A 17,945-nucleotide genomic window follows, 5' to 3' on the forward strand; every position below is an offset into this window, starting at 1 on the left:
CAACAAATTAGCAATTTACTATTTGTCTCTTTTATTGATGTACATGTCCCATAAGCTTTCAATATCTCATAAAAAAAAAACTAAAATATCTCAAAAGGATATCAAGTTTGTATTTTTGTACATTCTAAAATTATGTAGAGTACAGTAAAACATGAGTAATAGGTGTAGAGCGATTTCAAACATTTCTTTAAATTTGCAAATAAATGTATATAACATAGAATAAATGCGACAAATATGTCAACTTATATATTCTGTGCATATCTTAAAACGTATACATCACACGGGAGAAAATAATGTCCATCCTTTCCTACCTACACTTGGTATAATTTTAAAAGATACTTTTTATTCTTTCATTCAGCATTTACTTCCACTTTATTCGCAGCCAATGTCAAAAACAGAATATTTTTATTTTTTTTTGTTATAAATTTAAATCAATTCAGTTCCCTGTCACACACAATTTACATTCAGTAATATAAATATTTTGAAAATTCTTTAGCCTTTCTGCATTAATAAATACACGTATATGTGTATGTTACTCACTCCTATGTTATTCACACAAACTCTTCACTTTAAAAAGAGAACGCGCATACATTACATATCCCTAATAGCAAATTATTCATGTTTTGATATATTTCTTTGTCTCTCTCTCTCTTTGTTTGTCCCTCAAATCGAGAGATTGAATTTTCTCCCTTCTGTTTTGTAGAACTACAGGTTATGTATATATATATGTATATATAAATTTTTTTGAATAAAATAAAGATACTGGGACTGCAATATTCCTTAGTTCTCGCACTCGTGATAAGTCGTCCTACAAAAATAAACATTTTTAATAGAACGTAATTGGAATACATGACCAAACACAGGAATTGATTGAAAAATGATTAAGTACCTTTGCTTGTCTCTATTACGTTTAGATAATCTTCTTCCGGAGGCCTGTGATGCCAACGTGTACCGTTTAGTATGTGCTGGATTCGTCCGGAGTTCTCTCATCTCGGAGGTCTTTGCTTGTTCTACCTTCTGCATAAACTTTGAGATAAGTTCTTGGCAATTGAGATTTTTCTCCGGCTCCCAAGTGTCGTCGTTTGCAGAGAATCCTTTCCATCTGATTAAGAATTCTTTTGCGCCATTTTTCTTAAAGCGTACCTCGATTATTTTCTCAACCTCAAATTCTTTCGAGGACTCTTTGCCATCTTTATTATTTTGCTCATCTAGAAACGTGATACAAATGCATAGAATCATTTTCACAACAAATGATATTATAAGATTTCAAAATATGACATACCATTTTCCGGTTGTTTTTTGGAACCAACTTTAGACTTTTTAGATTTATCTGTTTTGGGCAACTTCATTTCTTTTTCTTTCTCCTTTTCTTCAAGTAAATAGTCTTCTATCAACTGAGGACAATTTAGATCTTTCTCATTCTCCCAAGTGTCTGCAGAGTCCCCGTAACCCTTCCACCTTACCAAAAACTGTCGACGGCCTTTAATAGTACGAAGATTGATGAGCTTCTCTACCTAAACAAATTTTTTTAATAATTTTATAACTAAGAGTACTCAAGAATTTTAAAAATATTAATTATTAACAGAGATTGGTTGAACAATTTATTAAAAATAAAACTTATTTAAGATAAATTAAATCAACTTACTTCATATAAAAAAATATATAACAGATTTCAGAAATATATTTATAATACTTCTGAAACCTATTTTATATTTTTTTTTGACTGACTAGTAATTTATAATCAATTACTGTTTATAATATGCTTGAAAATTTGCATGTTTAAAACACAAGAGTAACAAAATTTTATAAAAATGTAACTTTTTATTTTTTAATCTTGTTATTTAATGTTTCTAATACTTTTGAGAAATAAGTCTCAAATCAAATCGAATTTTTTGAATAAAACTATGGGCATTCAAACTACTTGTACGTGAAATATTCGTTTATTTTTTTGTTGCTAGGTAGCTTAACATACGCCTCGCGCGCTTTTTCCGCGCGGTAAGATTCACCGGATGGAGAAAGGGGGGGGGGGCAAGGGAACGCGTAGCTGACCAATCATCTTCGTGCAAAGCAAACGTCGTAAACGTTAAACCTAAGCAACATCAGCGAAATGAAATACACGAAAAAAAAACAAACAAAATACGTTTTAGATAAAAAAGGAGAGGGGGGAAGAGAAAATGTAACTATTCCGCGATAATTTTTTAACTGAACTGGTCGCTCGCTTCGAACGTAAGTGGCGATAGACGCGCAGATAGAGGGAGGGGGAACGGCAAAGTAAACACCGCCATACCTCGTACTCGTCGTCCTGCTCGGACTTGTCGCGGGCGGAGGTGGATGCCCCCGAATCCTCCTTCTTTCGACGTTTATTCGGAGATGATTTCGGGCTGGAAGCCTTTTCCCCGTTTTCCCCCCGTTCTTCAGCGGTCTCTTCGGTATTTGCCGCCTCGGCAGCGTCGTCCGTGTGTGCTACTGATTTCTGCAATGATGCACCGCGCGCAGAGCGTCTCTTCGTGGCGGACCTTCGCGCGCTGTTGTTGTTCTTACCGGCTTGCGTCTCGTTGCCAGTGTCGCTGGCCGCGCGTGCGCCATTTTCCTCCAACTCGTTGTCGCTCGCCGCTTCCGATTTTCTCTGCTTGTTTTTCATGCCGAGTCGACGCATAATATTTCCACGATGCACTTGTAACGTAGCCCGCCCTCGGTTCCTGCCGATTCTTCGACGACGATTGACGACGATTACTTACAGCGACCACAGTTGATGGCACCACTCCGATCTTTCTCGCTCACTCCTCCTCTCTTCCCCTTCGACCCCGCGTCTCTTCAAACGTCGCTATTCGTCGCTTCACTGCCCCTCTCTTCAGTCCCTGCACGCAGTCGTTCGTTTTCTCTCGTTCTACCGGCCTTCCCCTTGCTCAGGAGCGAGAGCAATAGACTGACGAATTCCTTCCCGCCACGTCCCGAACCACTGCAACGAAAATTCACGCTCGTATTCGGCGAGAATGCGCGCGCATTCAGGCTCCTAACGCGCGCCACCGGCCTGTAGGGCTAGCGGGACGCGGGACATGCGTTTTTCTGCACATGCGCGGCAAACCAGTCGCGTTCATAGCGCGTAGCTTTTCTGCGAGTTCCATCGATATGCGTCGTTGTAGGTGCGGATTAGATAAGGTGAGTATATTATTACATATTATAGTTACTTTTTTTTTTACTTTTTAATATTAATTTAATTGAATTTAATTGAATTAAATGGATTTTTAGATCGCAAAGGATGCCATTAAAAAAGAAAGTCATTTTTGACTAGATGAGAACATTTTTAAAGGATGGTTAGCTTATGAATTTGATACTTTACTGACATCATGTGCATGGACCATAGACGCAGAAATATATGGACGAAACTTTTCGCGAGGGAAAAGTGATAATGGCCGTTTTTCCATCTAGTACTACTTTTATTTTAAGACCATCTTAAATGTCTTAAGCTACTAATACGACGGTATTTTAAAATGGTATAATATTTAAGACAATCTTAAATAAAGAATTGACTGTGAATACTCTTAATTTTTGATAACTAATGACTAACCAATAATCTTCTTCTATACAACTTGGATAATGTTCAGAGTATAAATGAACAATAATTACAGCACATAAAATATTTTGAGGACAGTGGGCGCTTTACATTTAGTTACATAAGTCGACAGAAGTGTCGTTTTATCTTTGTAACTCATTAAATACCAAAAAAGATAGAATAATACAATTTTGTCATATTTTACACTCGTACTTAGCTTTTCACAATGTATATATAATATAATTGAAACATTTTGTGCTGGACATAGTGTTATATTGGGTGCTTTCCAGCTACGTGACACAAGCGACACTGTGCAACACAGCGAATCATTTTATCCTCGTTTAATATTGACAAACAGCAAGGATAAAATAATTCACTATTGTTTGTCGATATTAAACACACATGTGTTACATTTGTCTCGTAGCTGGAAAGCACCCATTGTGTTACTTTATTGAGAAAAAATAGCGGTAAAAAAAATGGGTATTACCAGTACTATACTGACTTCGGCTAATTCCGTAGACTCGGAAATGTTCGGGAGGCTGCACAACGCGCTACACAACATCTGAGATACACAATATCTGAGTTAAGTACTGTCGAACATGACCGAAGTTGACCGAAGTTGACCGAAGTCTGCATAGTAATCCGAGTGTCCCCTTTACATCTATTATCACACCCTTTCTTGTCTACATTGGTACCTAATGCTCCGTTCACACATTCCTAAAGTATAGACTGCGAGAAAATCTCAGGTAGTCGTGATGTAAAAAAACAAGCAAGGTGACTCATTGTGCACAATGATAAATCAGCTCAATTTTTCGACCAATCAGAAATTTCTCCAAAGGCTTAAAACTCTATTGGGTGACATTTACATTACTTTCAGTCCACTTATTGGAATGGTCACCTTGTTATCTACGCTAGGCTCGGTAACGATACTGGCTGCCGTAAATTGGAGTTTGTGAGATCGGTCCTTAAACTTAAAAAAAAAAAATGACCAATCCCTAACAAGAGTCAGAGGTGGAAAAATGGATGACTAATTCCATATCAAATTCCTTCTAATGTATCTGAATTCACGTATTTTCTCGAGACTATTACGTATCTTCGCCAGATAGATAGGCCAGTAGAACTTTTCGCCAATCGATAATGCGACTGGGAATACTAAACATGACTTAACAACAAGTCGAGTGTACTTTGTTTAATTTCAATATCAGCATTTCTCAATATATATATCCTACGGGTATTCCTCTATTTTTTTTTATGTGGCTGAAACTGCCAACTGTACCGTTTGGACTGACTTCCGGTTGATTTTCCCCTCACCTCCGTGATGAGTAGGCCCTATATCTGCCTTTTGTTTCAGTTACACTCTTTGCACTTCGCTTCTTCACCCCCTCCCGCTCACCGAAGTGTGTCTACGTTTACTTCACTTTAAAACGCAATAAGTGCAGCAGAGTGCAGCTGAAACGAAGGCCGTCGTATGGCGTTCAGGCACCGTAGAATTTTTAGGGAAGATCAAATAACCGTTTCGACGAATCTGCGAGATGAATAACGGGGCGCTGACAGTAGCCGTCAACACCAAGCGAAAACTCGCTCAGGACGCGATTGGCTCTAGGCTTATATTTCTACTGTACCTTTAAGAACGACGTCTTCCGACACTGCCGGCGTTAGCGCGAGACGGCCATCTTGATCACGGATATTACCAGAAGACAACGGTGTAGTTCGAATTCGTCATCAAATCGATATACTAAAATGGCGTTGCACGGATTTTAGCGGAGTCATGATAATGCGAGAGAACGGCCTACCGACCCTCCCCTCTCTCGAACCCTTTCTTTAATATTAATTACGGCGTATCGAATCCATCGAATATATCAGATAAAAAAAAAAAACTGGAATTGATTTCTTTAAAATCATTTGGCCCCCCCCCTTCCTTCTTTCGCTTACGTCATCCCAATTGAAGGATCCAGCGCAATAATCATTTGATGTTAAAAAAGATTTTGAAGAGATCTTATGATTGAAAGAATCAATTTCAATCAATTCTTCAAGATTTGTCGAAGCACACATTTTTTCGATCAATTGCACTCGATCCGTTAATTAACGTTAGCGACTTAACAAAATTATTATTGTCGACAACGTTAACTCGAAATAGTTATTTGAATTTTTAGAATTGCAAAAATTCCAGGTTTTACATAAACGATCACCTGAAGTTTCTCCAATCCAATTAAAAATTGTTAAGAATTATTACTATTGTTATCAATTGTACATATTATTTGACTATCGAGCTGCTGGAGTGTAAAAATCATCTCAGACGAGTATTTCTTTTTAAAAGAGCTGTTCCGCATTTAAAAAATTGTTTGGCTATATTTTTAATTTAATTTTCTTAAAATATACATATTTAAAAATATTCTTGAAATTTTCAGTTTTCACCAAAAATTTTTTATACTTTTTAAGAAATAATCATGTAAAATTCAAGTTAATTCATCTTACGATTTATAAAAAAAAATTTCTAAAAATAGACTTAAAAATAGTCTTAAAAACGAAACAGTCTCCTTAAAGAAACACTCAAGAATATTATTGAAAATCTTAGACTGAAAATTCACGTTTTCGCGGTTTTAAAATCGATGAGAAACGATTGCAGTATTGCACACCAATTTCGTTTGCTTTACTTCCGCTCGTCGTCTTGACAACGTTGCGATCGAATCGTTTATTTAGTACGCGACCTGTAGAATAATATCTTCCGTTTCCCCTTTTTTAACCTGTTCCCTTGGCTGATTGTTAGTTTCCTTTTCTTCATTACTAAACGGATTCTCATGAGCATGGCCAAGTTCGTAAGTACCTACGAGAAGCCTTTGCCTCACATTGGTCTACCCGATTGGTACAGCAAGCAATGGGAGCTCCGACAAAGTGCGGATGTTAGAAGATCCGAGGCTTGCAGGCTGCGCAATTCGAGCAAAACCACTCGTTCCGAGGGGAATATAAAAACAAAATGGGATATCTACATGAACGATAATCGAATAACGGACAGGTAACCGCGAGTTATTCAACGTTATTGGCAAACGTTAATTCCACCTGTTCTTTACCCTCTTACACAATTAGAGAATCAGTGCAAGAGGGCAAGTTGATTTTATTCATTTTTTATGGGAAGACATAGATTTCCAATTTAAAATTTTGTCTTGCCAGAGTGTTAGAGATATCGAGATGGAAGGACGTGTTCGAAGACTTGCTGCAAAAATTACTAACCGAGATGCGCTTGTTAAGCGACGAGAAAGCCAACACCCAGAAGGAAATTGAAGACATAACTCGTTCGCTGCACATCGCCAGCGAATGCATTTCGACGAGGGACTGCCGTCGAAGAACCGAGCTCACGTACGACGAGGCTGATATTGAACTGAAGAAAGAACTTTGTATGATCGCGAATATTCACGAAGCACTGACCAAGAGGTGATCAACCTGAAGATATATAACAGAACAATTAATAAAATTCTTTTCTTCAGTTTTTAATTTTTTTTTCACTTGGCAGAGCACAAGCTGCATGGGAAATGTTGAACCGTTTGGAAGCTCTCAAATTTAAGCTGAGTTTGAACATAGAAGATAAGAATGAAACCATTAAGATAGACAAAGAGAATCTAGAGTTGGATTATGCTTCAGCAAATACAAGTTACAAATCGAAAACGTTGGTTACTGATAAAACAAGGTAAGGTATTGCTTCTTTATGGCAATCGTAAATAATATTGTAACTTGTCCCTTTCCATTTCAGTGGTTCAATAACGTATGAGGTTTGGTTAGACAAATGTCGCTGTTGCAAGTTGTCTACCGAAAACGAATTAAATGAGTGTTACACTTTTCGTGAAGCTACACGTGTAATGAGAGAACACGCATGGAACGACATTAGAGCTCAGCAAGACGCGACGGATTACAATTTGAGGAAGAGAATTTATCAAACGCAAAAAGGCAGAAATGAAATGGAATGGCAGAAGCACAAGGTGTGTATGGTCAATCGTATTTCTCCTTGTCTTAAATTTTTATCATAAATGCACAGAATAAGAATAAATTAAATAATTAATTACGAGGATAATGAAAAGTTAACAAATATCAAATATATAGTATAAAAAAAAAGAAAATTTGTTCTCATCTGCGTCTATGAATTCAAAACAGGTGCAGAAAGAAATGGAAATGTTGGGAAACGAAATAAGCCAACTGGAAGAAACGCTGATGAGTAAAATTGGCGTGGTGAAATGCGTGGAGACACGATTGGAAAATCGCGTTTATCGGCCTGGTTCGGAGCTCTGTAAGGACCAAGTCGAATCAGGCTTGAAGAACGAAGCCCTACAACTAAAACAGACAGAAGAAAATCTCATTAAGATGATCGAGCGTACAAAGTATGTATTCTGATATTGCCAACTAATAGATGAAGTCATTTACCATTTCTCTTTCCTTAAAGGCAAGCTTTATATTTAATTTTCTAGAGCAAGCTACAACAGTCTGGAATCTTTGCTCATACGTGTCGACAAAAATTTGGAAGACAAACAGCACTCTCTGAATACCGACGTTATGTGCTTGGACATGAGAGCGCCACTGAAGACGGGGGACAGATCGCGTTTACCTAACGAGACGGACCGCAACATTGTACTGACACGCATGGAGAAGGAGATTCCACTAGAATCTTAATTCGATTCCATTCGGATTTGTTTGGATTCATTTGGATTTTTGAAATGTGACGACTTGAGATGCAATTTTTCTAATTGAACTTGTTGCACGATTCATCTTTTCTCTTTTTTTCTCTAAAAAAAAAGAGGAAAGAATCACGTAAGAAATTCAACTAAAAAGAATTATTTGTAGCTACTGCACTTAAGATTAAAAAGCACTCATCAGTATTCCATCTTCATATATATCGCGCCAGAAAAATAAGTTTCTCGATTAAAATTCGACGAATGTTGTCAGATTTGTAAACCTAACCTAACTTAATCTAACCTACCTACCTACGCGCGCATCGCAGAGCCTTACCGACTTTTTATCTTCTATTCCTATTTTGGGAATTGTATGTTCTTGCGTGTTTCTCCTTTGGGGTTCGTGATGAGTTCTGGAAGGATATTTGTGTTATTTGAGATGAGTTTGGCGCATGCTTGACGAATTCGCGCGAAATCGTTCTGTACTTCGACACGGTGAGGTCGATGGAGATCCGTCGGTAACTCGAGTACGAAGCTTCACGTTTTAGACGCTAGATGTCGCGAGAGCGGAGAGCGCAGGTGGATGGTGCTGCCCCCCGCATGGCAGAGCGTTATCCGATTATCCGAATAGTAAGCGAGAAGTGCTACGAAGATGTGATCGCAGGAGGGCGCTAGTCATCAAAATCGCGTGGCTGCTTACAGAGATATACCATTTCGCATATATTTAAATTACACAACACACAAATTACAGCGTAAACATTATAGACAGACCGTAAGAAGTCGAGAGTAGGAGGTGCGTACAAATTTTATTAGCGCGCTTCGCAGCACGCTCGTCGACTCTATTGCTGCGTATCTGCAAATGAGGTATATTTCACATTTATATATAAGAGTTAATCGTAAAGTCGATCCAACGGGCGGACAAGCGGGACAGTCGCTATCCAACGAGAGAAAGACGAAGGAAACGCGAGGGGAAGAGACGGAAGGAAGGAAAGAAGAAAGAAAACGAGATATCTCTGGTGAAACAAATTTTCACATTAGCTTATATTTTTAAGAATTTTTCATATTTTAAATTTGTGAAAATTTCTGGAAAAAATGTCTTAAATTTATTCTCGATTTTATGAACATGCGTGAAAAATTCTGAGAAAAAATAACTTTCTGAAAGGTATAAAAGATTTTAAAAACTCTCTCTTGCTACAAAGTTATCAAATTATAATTCTGAAAATTATGTGTGTAAAGAATTTTGAGAAAGATTTTCACCAGGGATGGGTGGGAAGACGAAAGGAGGTCCGCGACACGGGAATGGGGTACGAGCGAGTTGAAGAGGAATACACTAAACAACGACGAATACGACAACGACTTGGAGTCAATTTGGAAGAATGCGGTGACGAGATAGGCAGGCGGACAGACAGATATAAATAGACGGCATTACTTCGTTTTCCGTCGAACGTTTCCGTAACTACGTAACTACATAACGATCCGATTGATCGGTTATTATTATACAACGATCGCGCGTTGTATACAAAGCGGTGACTACGGAATTAGAATTTTTGGCCTCCCGCGCGCGCTCCCGAGGTGGGACATGCTCGTATGTATCGGCACGTAACGGAACGTCCAGATACGCGAAATCGCTTTTCGCCGACGCCTCTCTTTCTCCGTGCGCCAGGGACGGACGATGACTCTTCGAGGCCTGAAGCTGAACAATTTGATTTGCTAGCGGTGACATACACGTTAAAAAGAGGACACATCTTCTCGTACTTGTAATTTTTAAAAATTGGTTAACATTGCGCGAAAGAAAATTACATCGAAGGTTCTTTGACGGGCCTTAGATTTCAAGATAAGTCTTTGGGCGCTCGCCAAGCAGGGATTATTAAAGGGACGCGTAATTGGAGGCGGTGGCAAATATCATTAGCCGAAGATTATTTTGCGATTTAAGAGATCGAGACTCGAAGAAAATTCATTCTCTCCTCGACACGAGTCCGTCCCTGATTATCGCTACAAATTTCGCGTCTGCTGCGTTTTTCGCGCGCGATTTAGACGTACAACGTATACGCGAAGAGTTGTACGCCTTTCGCGCGAAGCACGGTGAACGACGAGCGATGGATCGGATCGAATCGATCGGAGCACGCGTGAGAACGAATTATTCCCGGCCCATCGCTTCGCGTAATATACAGATAATATTACACCAGCTACATGGCTATCAGATGCGTATCTTCTGCTTTTTCTTCTGCTTTTTTTTTACACGTATACACAAGCGCATACATAGACTACCGCGCGTGTAGAATACGCATATAAATACACATTCGCATATAGCACACGGACTCAGCATTCGCCCGCATACACACGCACACACACGCACACACACACGCACGCACGCACACACATACGCACGTGCACGCGCACATCGAGCGCCATAAGACACCTTATCTCTTCAAGACTACGCGAATTTGTACATAAGGCATCACGATATCGTGTCGTTTCTCACATACGAACGTGATAACGGCGAAGCGTGATACTCGCTCTTCTATCTATCTGTTTCTGCTATCGACGTGGTTCGGTAAATATCGCGGCGAATTTCGCGCTAGCGACGACTATCGAAATGATGCGCGCGGCGCGAGACGCGGATTAAGCTTCTTCGACTTAAGCTCGACCGTGCGGACGATCGTTTACACGCCAAACAGGATATCTCGAGTCGCAGCCAGCTTCGAGATAGCGATAATTTCGAGATAGCGCTTGCCTTAATCTGGCAAATCATTTCGCGAGGGACTCGACAGCGACGCGAGATGACGGCTCGTATACAGCTTCGAAAAATATTAAAAAAAAAAACATATATACACACACATACACGCACACGAATGACGATGGCGGAACTTCCGAATGTGCGCTTCAAATTGAAACTTTTGTAATTTCAACTTTTGCAAAAAAAAAAAAAAAAAATAGTCTTATCGTCCGCGAATGGAAATATTTCGACAAAACCGTAGCGTCGGGTTGGTCGGATTCGAGATAAACGTTTCAAAGTGAATGTGTATAAAGGAGGATTATCGATATGGAAGTTGCCTTTTAAGACGGACGGTTTCGCTTTTACTTTCCAAGAGCACTTGGCTTCGCTTCTCTTCGCACGAGTCGACGGGCTCGATCGGGTCCATCCGTCGGCGTGAAGTTACGCTATAGTTACCGAGGAACGGGGATTGTATTATCCCTCACTCGGACTCGTCCGTGAGTGTGTGTACAGCGCTGATGACGAAATATTTCCTCGCGATCACCACCCACACCGAGGATGTATTTCGTCACGAGCGCTTAACCGAACGGTAGTGAGCGTAACCGAAGCGATCGAAACGGCTCCGAGCGAGCGAGCGAGCGAGCTCTCGATCGACGCTCCGCTCCGCTCCGATACCTACATATACATTGCGAATCGGGACCGACGATCGGGCCTGGAGCCGACTCCGAATTATATCCATAGCGGAATCGTATATCGGGGACACGATGCAGCCAATTCGATTACGCATCGACAATTGCGTAAATCGTCGTATGTACGTGAGTCGAGGTTCGCTTTCGTTCGCGAATCGAAAGTCAATTTGAAAAAAAAAAAAAAAAAAAAAAAGCCGCTAAACTCGCACTTTCCGAAATCTGCCATAAACACGTTACATGCAATACTCGCAACGCGAAGTGTGTCATAGATATCGCTCCATTTAGATAGATAGATAATATCTGAGAAATAGTTTTCACTCTTTGTTTTTTTTTTTTTTCTTCGATAATTCCTACACGTTTCTGAACTCTCTCAATGTTCTCCAGCTTAACAATTTCGAAGAGATCCGCGCCTCGAAGCCTGAATGGCGAAAAGCACGCAGCGCGCGTCCAACACAGGTAGTCGAGAACGAACGGGAAGCAAAGAGAAGATCTCTCTCTTTTCTCTAGTCCATACTCTCTCTCTGCCGCTCTCTTCACTTGGTGTGCTGCTTCGGGAGGTGCCGCTTCATGTGCAGCGCGAGATGATCACTCCTGGCGAAGGAGCGCTCGCAGACCCCGCATTTAAAGGGCTTAGCTCCGGTGTGCTTGCGGTAATGCCGCGTCAATTCGTCGCTCCTGGCGAATCGCCACTCGCATTCCGGCCATTGACACTGATACGGTTTCTCGCCTGGAACAGCCAACAAGAGGAGAGACATGAGTGAACACGTGTGACGTATATGTCCGAGAGCGATTGCAATTATTACGAAAGATAGGCGGCTGGAATTGCCGACTTATTAGACGATTCATTCTTATAAGTAAAGCGATAAAGACGCGCGCACACTCGCGCATCCATGCATAAACAACGTAGGCAATTTAATCGGTTCATTTTCTTCCGACTCATACGATACTTGACTTATTTCGTCATTAATTTCTATAATGGGTTTTTAAATCTATTCTTCACAATTCTCTCTCTTTCTCTCTCATTTCTAGTGCAAAATAAATACATGTTGTGTTTCAAGACGTAAGACGGTCTCTTGCATTCGAGTCGCGGACTATTCTGCTCAAGTGCGAAAGCGTATCGGTCGATATATAACAGAGGAGGTCCGATCGGCGCGACTCTCGAACGTCTCACGAGCGAGAATTCCGTTCGAGTTTCGAGACTGCGGCGACCTATTAGAGAACAAAGCGTTGCTCTTTGTGAGATAGAGCCGCGGGATGCGGTATACTTGGGTATATACCCCGTCGCGCCTCTCAGCTGCGAGAGATGCAGCACGGTGTGACCTTTAACTGTACCTGCATGCCGCAACACGCTCACCTGTATTCTAGCGCAATCGCGCCGGACCGCGCCGCGCGCGAGCGAGCGAGCGAGCGAGCGACCGGCCGAATGCAGCCGACTAATGCGAACCAACATGCCCGCATTCCGCTCAGCTTCGCTTCGATTATCCAAGAATATGTCTTCCTTATTGTTGTTACACGCGCCCGTGACGATATTACCTTCGTAAACGGCGAGATTGAGAGCTCGAGCGCGATCGACGCTAAAACCCGTAGTATACGATACATTGGACGTTTCGCCAGTCAGAATGCAGACGTAAACTGAACGTGGAAAAAATTGACCTTTATAGAATTACGGCGGAGTTGACTCACAAATTTGAGGGGAAAAAAAAAGGATAGCGAAACTAATTAGTACATAGAATGATTGGTATATTGGTATACTCTCTAGATCTGAATCAGTGAAATCTTACCGATTTGCAACTGCGAATCAGTCGGTGATTCACTGTCTTTCAGTGCATGATTCCATCTCCCCCTAAGAGGGGGAGTGTTCTCAATGATAACACACTGATCGGAATCAGTGTATCATTACTGAAAGATAGTGCGTATATCGCTGATGATTGATATAATTATAGTATAAGTGCATGTACTACTGAAATAAAGCTGTCTTTCAGTGAATAACACACCGATTCCGATTTAGAGAGTACATCGAGGGAGATACGGCGAATCGAGTCCACGATTCGACAGATCCGCTTTAGGCTGCGACTTAATCCTTGAAGCGCGCCACGTACGAAATACCCGCTCGATTCGTTCTGACTTTAAATGTCTCCTACGCCAACCAGCTGTTCCATCGCCTCCTCGCCGAGCTGTTCGCGAATCCGATCGCGACGAAAGATTCTTTTGCGACGCGCGGAACGGTGAGTAAGAAGCAGCAGCGAGCGCGAAGCGAGTAAAAGCGGACCGAGGCGGTGGATCGGCGGGGGAGAAGGGCGCCGGACGGGGCGAGGAGCACGCATAGAAGAGGAGAAGAAAGAACTCGATAGCTGAGAGATACACCCACGCATCCTCCTAGCCCGTTCCTGTTCCTCTCGCACGCTATACGGCGAGACGACCCTAACCGGTCCTCGCCGCCGCCGCGCGCCGCCGCAGCCGCCCTGCGAGAGAGTTGCATTCAGCGCTGCAGCATCGCGCGTCGCACCGTGCCACGCGACGCACAGCCCAAGGAACGGTACTACTACCACGAGCGCTATCCATTTACGGTATCGCGCGCGTTCACGTGAGAATTCTTCTCGGCGCGAATCTCCGCCGGCGAGAACGGCGAAATTTCCTCTCCTTCCGTCGCGTTGCTTCGCTCTTCTACTTGACGCTTCTGCTACCGAATCATTCGAAATGAAATTATTCCTTGCGAATTATTTATTAAACGACTTCAAGTACGTAAACTCGAGAAAAGAGATAAATCGAAATGGAAAGTTCATTTTTTTTCTAAGTTTATGTATAAATAAAGAATTGTTTTCTCAAGTTAAAAAAATATTTGTTTAATTACAAAAACATTTGTGCATTGCTATACCCCTAACAAAACAAGATATCGCATGAATATTCTAGAATATTTTAGATATCGTTCGAACATTCGTACAATATCGTGATATTGTGCGTTTATTTGTAAAATATCACAATATTCGTTCGATATTGTGTGCTGTTAGGGACGATTAAAGAAGCTTTCTTAATTTGAAACAATTTGTCGGTTGTGTCTTTAATTAAATTTAAAGAAATAGTTTGGTTGTGCAAAACAAATCTTTTTTTTTTTTTCAATAAAAGAAGTATATGTCTATTTTCAAAACCAGATCATTGAATTATTTTTTATATTATATTTTTTTACATTTCTGCCAATACTTTCTTTGAATTAAATAATTTCAACAAATAAATTTGGATTTTCCATAAAAATATTTTCACTTTGACCTAAAAAAAAAAACGATTTTATCAATTCAAACATAACTTTTCTCTGGGTGTACTCTCTCAATCGGAGAGAATAGCCTAGATTTTTTTCAGGGCTACTTATAACTATATCAATCAGTGATATATATGCCCTGTCTTTCGGGGATAATAGACCGATACCAATCAGTGAAAGTACTTCCATCTTAATTGGAATCACCGGTGATCATATTTATAAGTATAGTACTACAAATCAATAAGATTTCACTGATTCGGATTTAGAGAGTACTTGATAAAATTCACGATGCATGTTGGAATGCGTAAACGCCAGGCTCTGTAGTGGCGCAAGTTGTGTGGCGTACGTAATATTTGCGACTCTTCGACGATATTTACGCTCGAGGTTTTTTTCCCGTCTTACGTTAAATGATTTATTTCTATTTACAAGACATTCTCTTTGACGCGTCTAACATCCTTAACTGTTTAACGCGCAAAATTGCGAGAGTGACATTCTATTTGTATTCTTTGATTCGCGTGGTGTATCGTAAGATATTGCGTTACAATGTGTCTCCGGTGTCTCGATCGGCCGATCCGGCGACACCTACGGAGCCTCCAGGCGTCCCCGTTAATTTTGGATCACTTTCACCCGAGAGTCGGCAGCGTTCCATTCCGCGGACAAGTTGCTTTCCAAATACGCTTCCTAGCCCTACTTTGCTCCAGATTTCTTCAGCCACCGGGCTTTCTCGCGATGTCCGGATGTCGCTATTAATCTCTCGCCAATTAATGATAGCGCTCAAACTTCGATTAAAGTCGGAGAAATTCTAAAAATCGGAAAAATTAACCTACCGCGAGACCATGAAAAAATATCAAGAAATTATCAAAATTTAATAACCCGATTAACTACATTTCTATAGCTAGTTTAATTACATACGGACGTAGTTATAATTAAGAATTTTTACGTCGTCATTACTCGTGTATAAATAATGTAACATGCATCTAGTTGGCGTTGGTAATCAACAATAGTTTGAAATCTATAAGAAAAATAACGAACAAACGGTAAAATCATTTCAATTACATTTGTTTGATAGATATTAATATTGCTGTCTAATTAAAATAATTTCCATTTATGTCGCGATACCGCTGAAGAACACTCTGCGTAGCTTAAAACATACGGTTACTGTTTATTAAGTTATATTAAACGTTACTATTTTTAATTTGATTTGAATTTCATTATTCATTAAATACACGCATATGTAAATTGAAACGATTTTGTTGCCCGCTCGTTACATTTGGCCTATTGATTTCAGACTGTTGTCGTATAAATATTGCAATAAATAAATTATGATGTTAAATTTGATATATTATTATTGATTATCGCATTAATTATAAAGACTATTTACTACAATATTTTAACACAAAATTTCTAGACGCTAATACATTAATGACGAAGTCGACGTCGAACACGCGGCTCGTGGCACGGTGCATTCACAGCGGTGCAGCAGCGAGGGTTCATTCACGAGTCGTCCGACAGACTCGCGCGCGAGGGCCACGTGCCCCCCTCAGCTTCTCCCCCACGTCACAACGTTCCCCGTTCCAGCGTGCCCGTGGTCTCGCTCGCCTGTGTTTGAAATCACGCGACAAATTGAAATATCCTCGCATAATCTCGCATATCGATCGATTCTCCACGATTCTGATCGATCGACGGAGTGTACGTCGCAAAGGATTGATCGACGTAGGCGAGATGTACAAGTCGCGACGAAGTAGCGGCTGATGGCGAATTAATTTAGCTCTAGAATTAATTTAGCATCGCGCGCGAGCGTAGTGAAAAAGAGATGCCTGCACGATTCAAATGTCAGTGGAGGGTATACGAAGGCGAGAGTACGCTAGCAACTCGTGCTCGGTGGTCGCGTGCATAATTTATCTAGATGCGAATTCACGAAGTAACATTGAGTGACGAGACGTTTCCTTATCTTAGACATTTTCAGTTGATTAGAAGAGAATTTACTAATTATATGAAAATAATTTTGTGCAGGCAAGCACGCATGAAGCAGAGGGTAATTTTAGTGCGCGATGTCTCATTTGCCTCTCATTTCTTCGATACGATCGGGTTGTTAAAATCTTGAAATTTTGTTTCGTTCGACCGATTCGTTTGAGGCGATGACACGGGTTTACCGCAAAAACTCACGGAGGTATCAATTCGAAAGTGGTACATCGCACTTAAGATGCCTCCGGCTTGCATTCCGCGAGAGACTGCCGCGTAGGCACGTGTGCGGGAAGCACATCTCTTCGTCCTTCTCTCCGCCCATCGTTTCTCTCTCTCTCTCTCTCTCTCGCTCTTTCGCGTGCGCTTCACGCGTGTGGGAACTAGCATGCGTGTTCGTCCAGGTAGCACACGCGGCGACAGGCGGTGTTGGTGCCGCGACTCGCGTCCGTGTGTTGGCGAAGCTTGGGTAGGATGTGGGTCGGTCGCTAGCTTCGCTCTAAGCGGAGAGTCGCATACCACGAGAGCTTCGTGCGTCCCTTACCACGTTTACATATGATAGAAGCGCCTTTGCGCGACACCGCGCGCAAGCGGTGTCAGTGGAGAAACGGGAGAGATGGAAGCGAAGAGAGAAGAAAAGAGAATGAGAAAGAAAGAAAGAAAAAGAGAGAGAGAGAGAGACGCTCAGGACCGCGCCCTGCCCACGCGCAAACGTCGACTGCTCGACCTCGCGCTTTCATACTCTTCGTCTCGCTTCGCGTAAATGAGCTACATACCTAATTACCGGAGAATATACGGTAGCCCCTCCCTCTAATTTTAGCAACAACGTGATACGACGTGATACGTCGAAACACAGCATACGTTTTCACTCACCCGTGTGTATCCGCTGATGAGCCTTCAAGTGCGAGCTCTTCGTGTAGACTTTCGCACAACCTGCAAAAGAGAGAATGCAGATAGGTCAGAGGTGAAAAGATAGGAGTGCGATTAAGAGAACGATAAAGTCAAAAACCTAAGCAAATACTTAAACATGTGGAACTTTGATATTTTTCGAAATACTCGCACATGATATCATGTTATTCATGAACATTATATAATGTTCATACAATAAAATATTTAT

At 41.1% G+C, this 17,945-nt stretch overlaps 3 protein-coding genes and 1 long non-coding RNA gene across 7 annotated transcripts in view; 2 read left to right on the forward strand and 2 right to left on the reverse strand.

Moving 5' to 3' along the window:
* Positions 1–186: 186 nt before the first annotated feature.
* On the reverse strand, positions 187–8,718 carry LOC105194513 (chromobox protein homolog 5). 2 transcript variants are annotated; one of them, XM_026137276.2, is made up of 5 exons: positions 8,546–8,718; positions 2,288–2,959; positions 1,283–1,514; positions 890–1,208; positions 187–808 (listed from the first exon to the last, which is right to left on the reverse strand). In XM_026137276.2, exons 2-5 carry the CDS (start codon positions 2,654–2,656, stop codon positions 781–783), a joined length of 948 nt encoding a protein of 315 aa, XP_025993061.1. In that variant the 5' UTR covers positions 2,657–2,959; positions 8,546–8,718; the 3' UTR covers positions 187–780. The 2 variants fall into 2 exon arrangements, with proteins under 2 accessions (XP_025993061.1, XP_025993060.1); XM_026137275.2 differs by lacking the exon at positions 8,546–8,718 and adding an exon at positions 5,176–5,288.
* LOC113004303 lies at positions 2,959–3,546 on the forward strand. Its single transcript, XR_003268963.2, has 2 exons — positions 2,959–3,159; positions 3,250–3,546. It is a non-coding gene; the product is annotated as an uncharacterized LOC113004303 (long non-coding RNA).
* Positions 6,060–8,523, forward strand: LOC105204851 (tektin-B1). The gene is made up of 6 exons (XM_011174089.3): positions 6,060–6,566; positions 6,722–6,982; positions 7,062–7,235; positions 7,299–7,524; positions 7,697–7,920; positions 8,008–8,523. The coding sequence occupies exons 1-6, from the start codon at positions 6,352–6,354 to the stop codon at positions 8,207–8,209; spliced, it is 1,302 nt and encodes a 433-aa protein (XP_011172391.2). The 5' UTR covers positions 6,060–6,351; the 3' UTR covers positions 8,210–8,523.
* A 183-nt stretch (positions 8,719–8,901) lies between the features above and the next one.
* The window catches only part of LOC105204852 (dendritic arbor reduction protein 1), a 48,253-nt gene continuing 39,209 nt past the window's right edge, over positions 8,902–17,945 (reverse strand). For 2 of the 3 annotated variants that reach the window (XM_011174090.3, XM_011174091.3), the window contains exons 3-4: positions 17,702–17,761; positions 8,902–12,340 (exon numbers count right to left, since the gene is read on the reverse strand). In XM_011174090.3, the coding sequence (XP_011172392.1) occupies positions 12,147–12,340; positions 17,702–17,761 (254 nt within the window). In that variant the 3' untranslated portion in view covers positions 8,902–12,146. Of the gene's footprint in view, positions 12,341–16,194; positions 16,466–17,701; positions 17,762–17,945 lie in introns of those variants that run through there. The other variant, XM_026137287.2, reaches the window with a different exon arrangement.

The sequence above is a fragment of the Solenopsis invicta genome, chromosome 16, assembly GCF_016802725.1.
Source record: "Solenopsis invicta isolate M01_SB chromosome 16, UNIL_Sinv_3.0, whole genome shotgun sequence".
Lineage (NCBI taxonomy): Eukaryota > Metazoa > Arthropoda > Insecta > Hymenoptera > Formicidae > Solenopsis > Solenopsis invicta.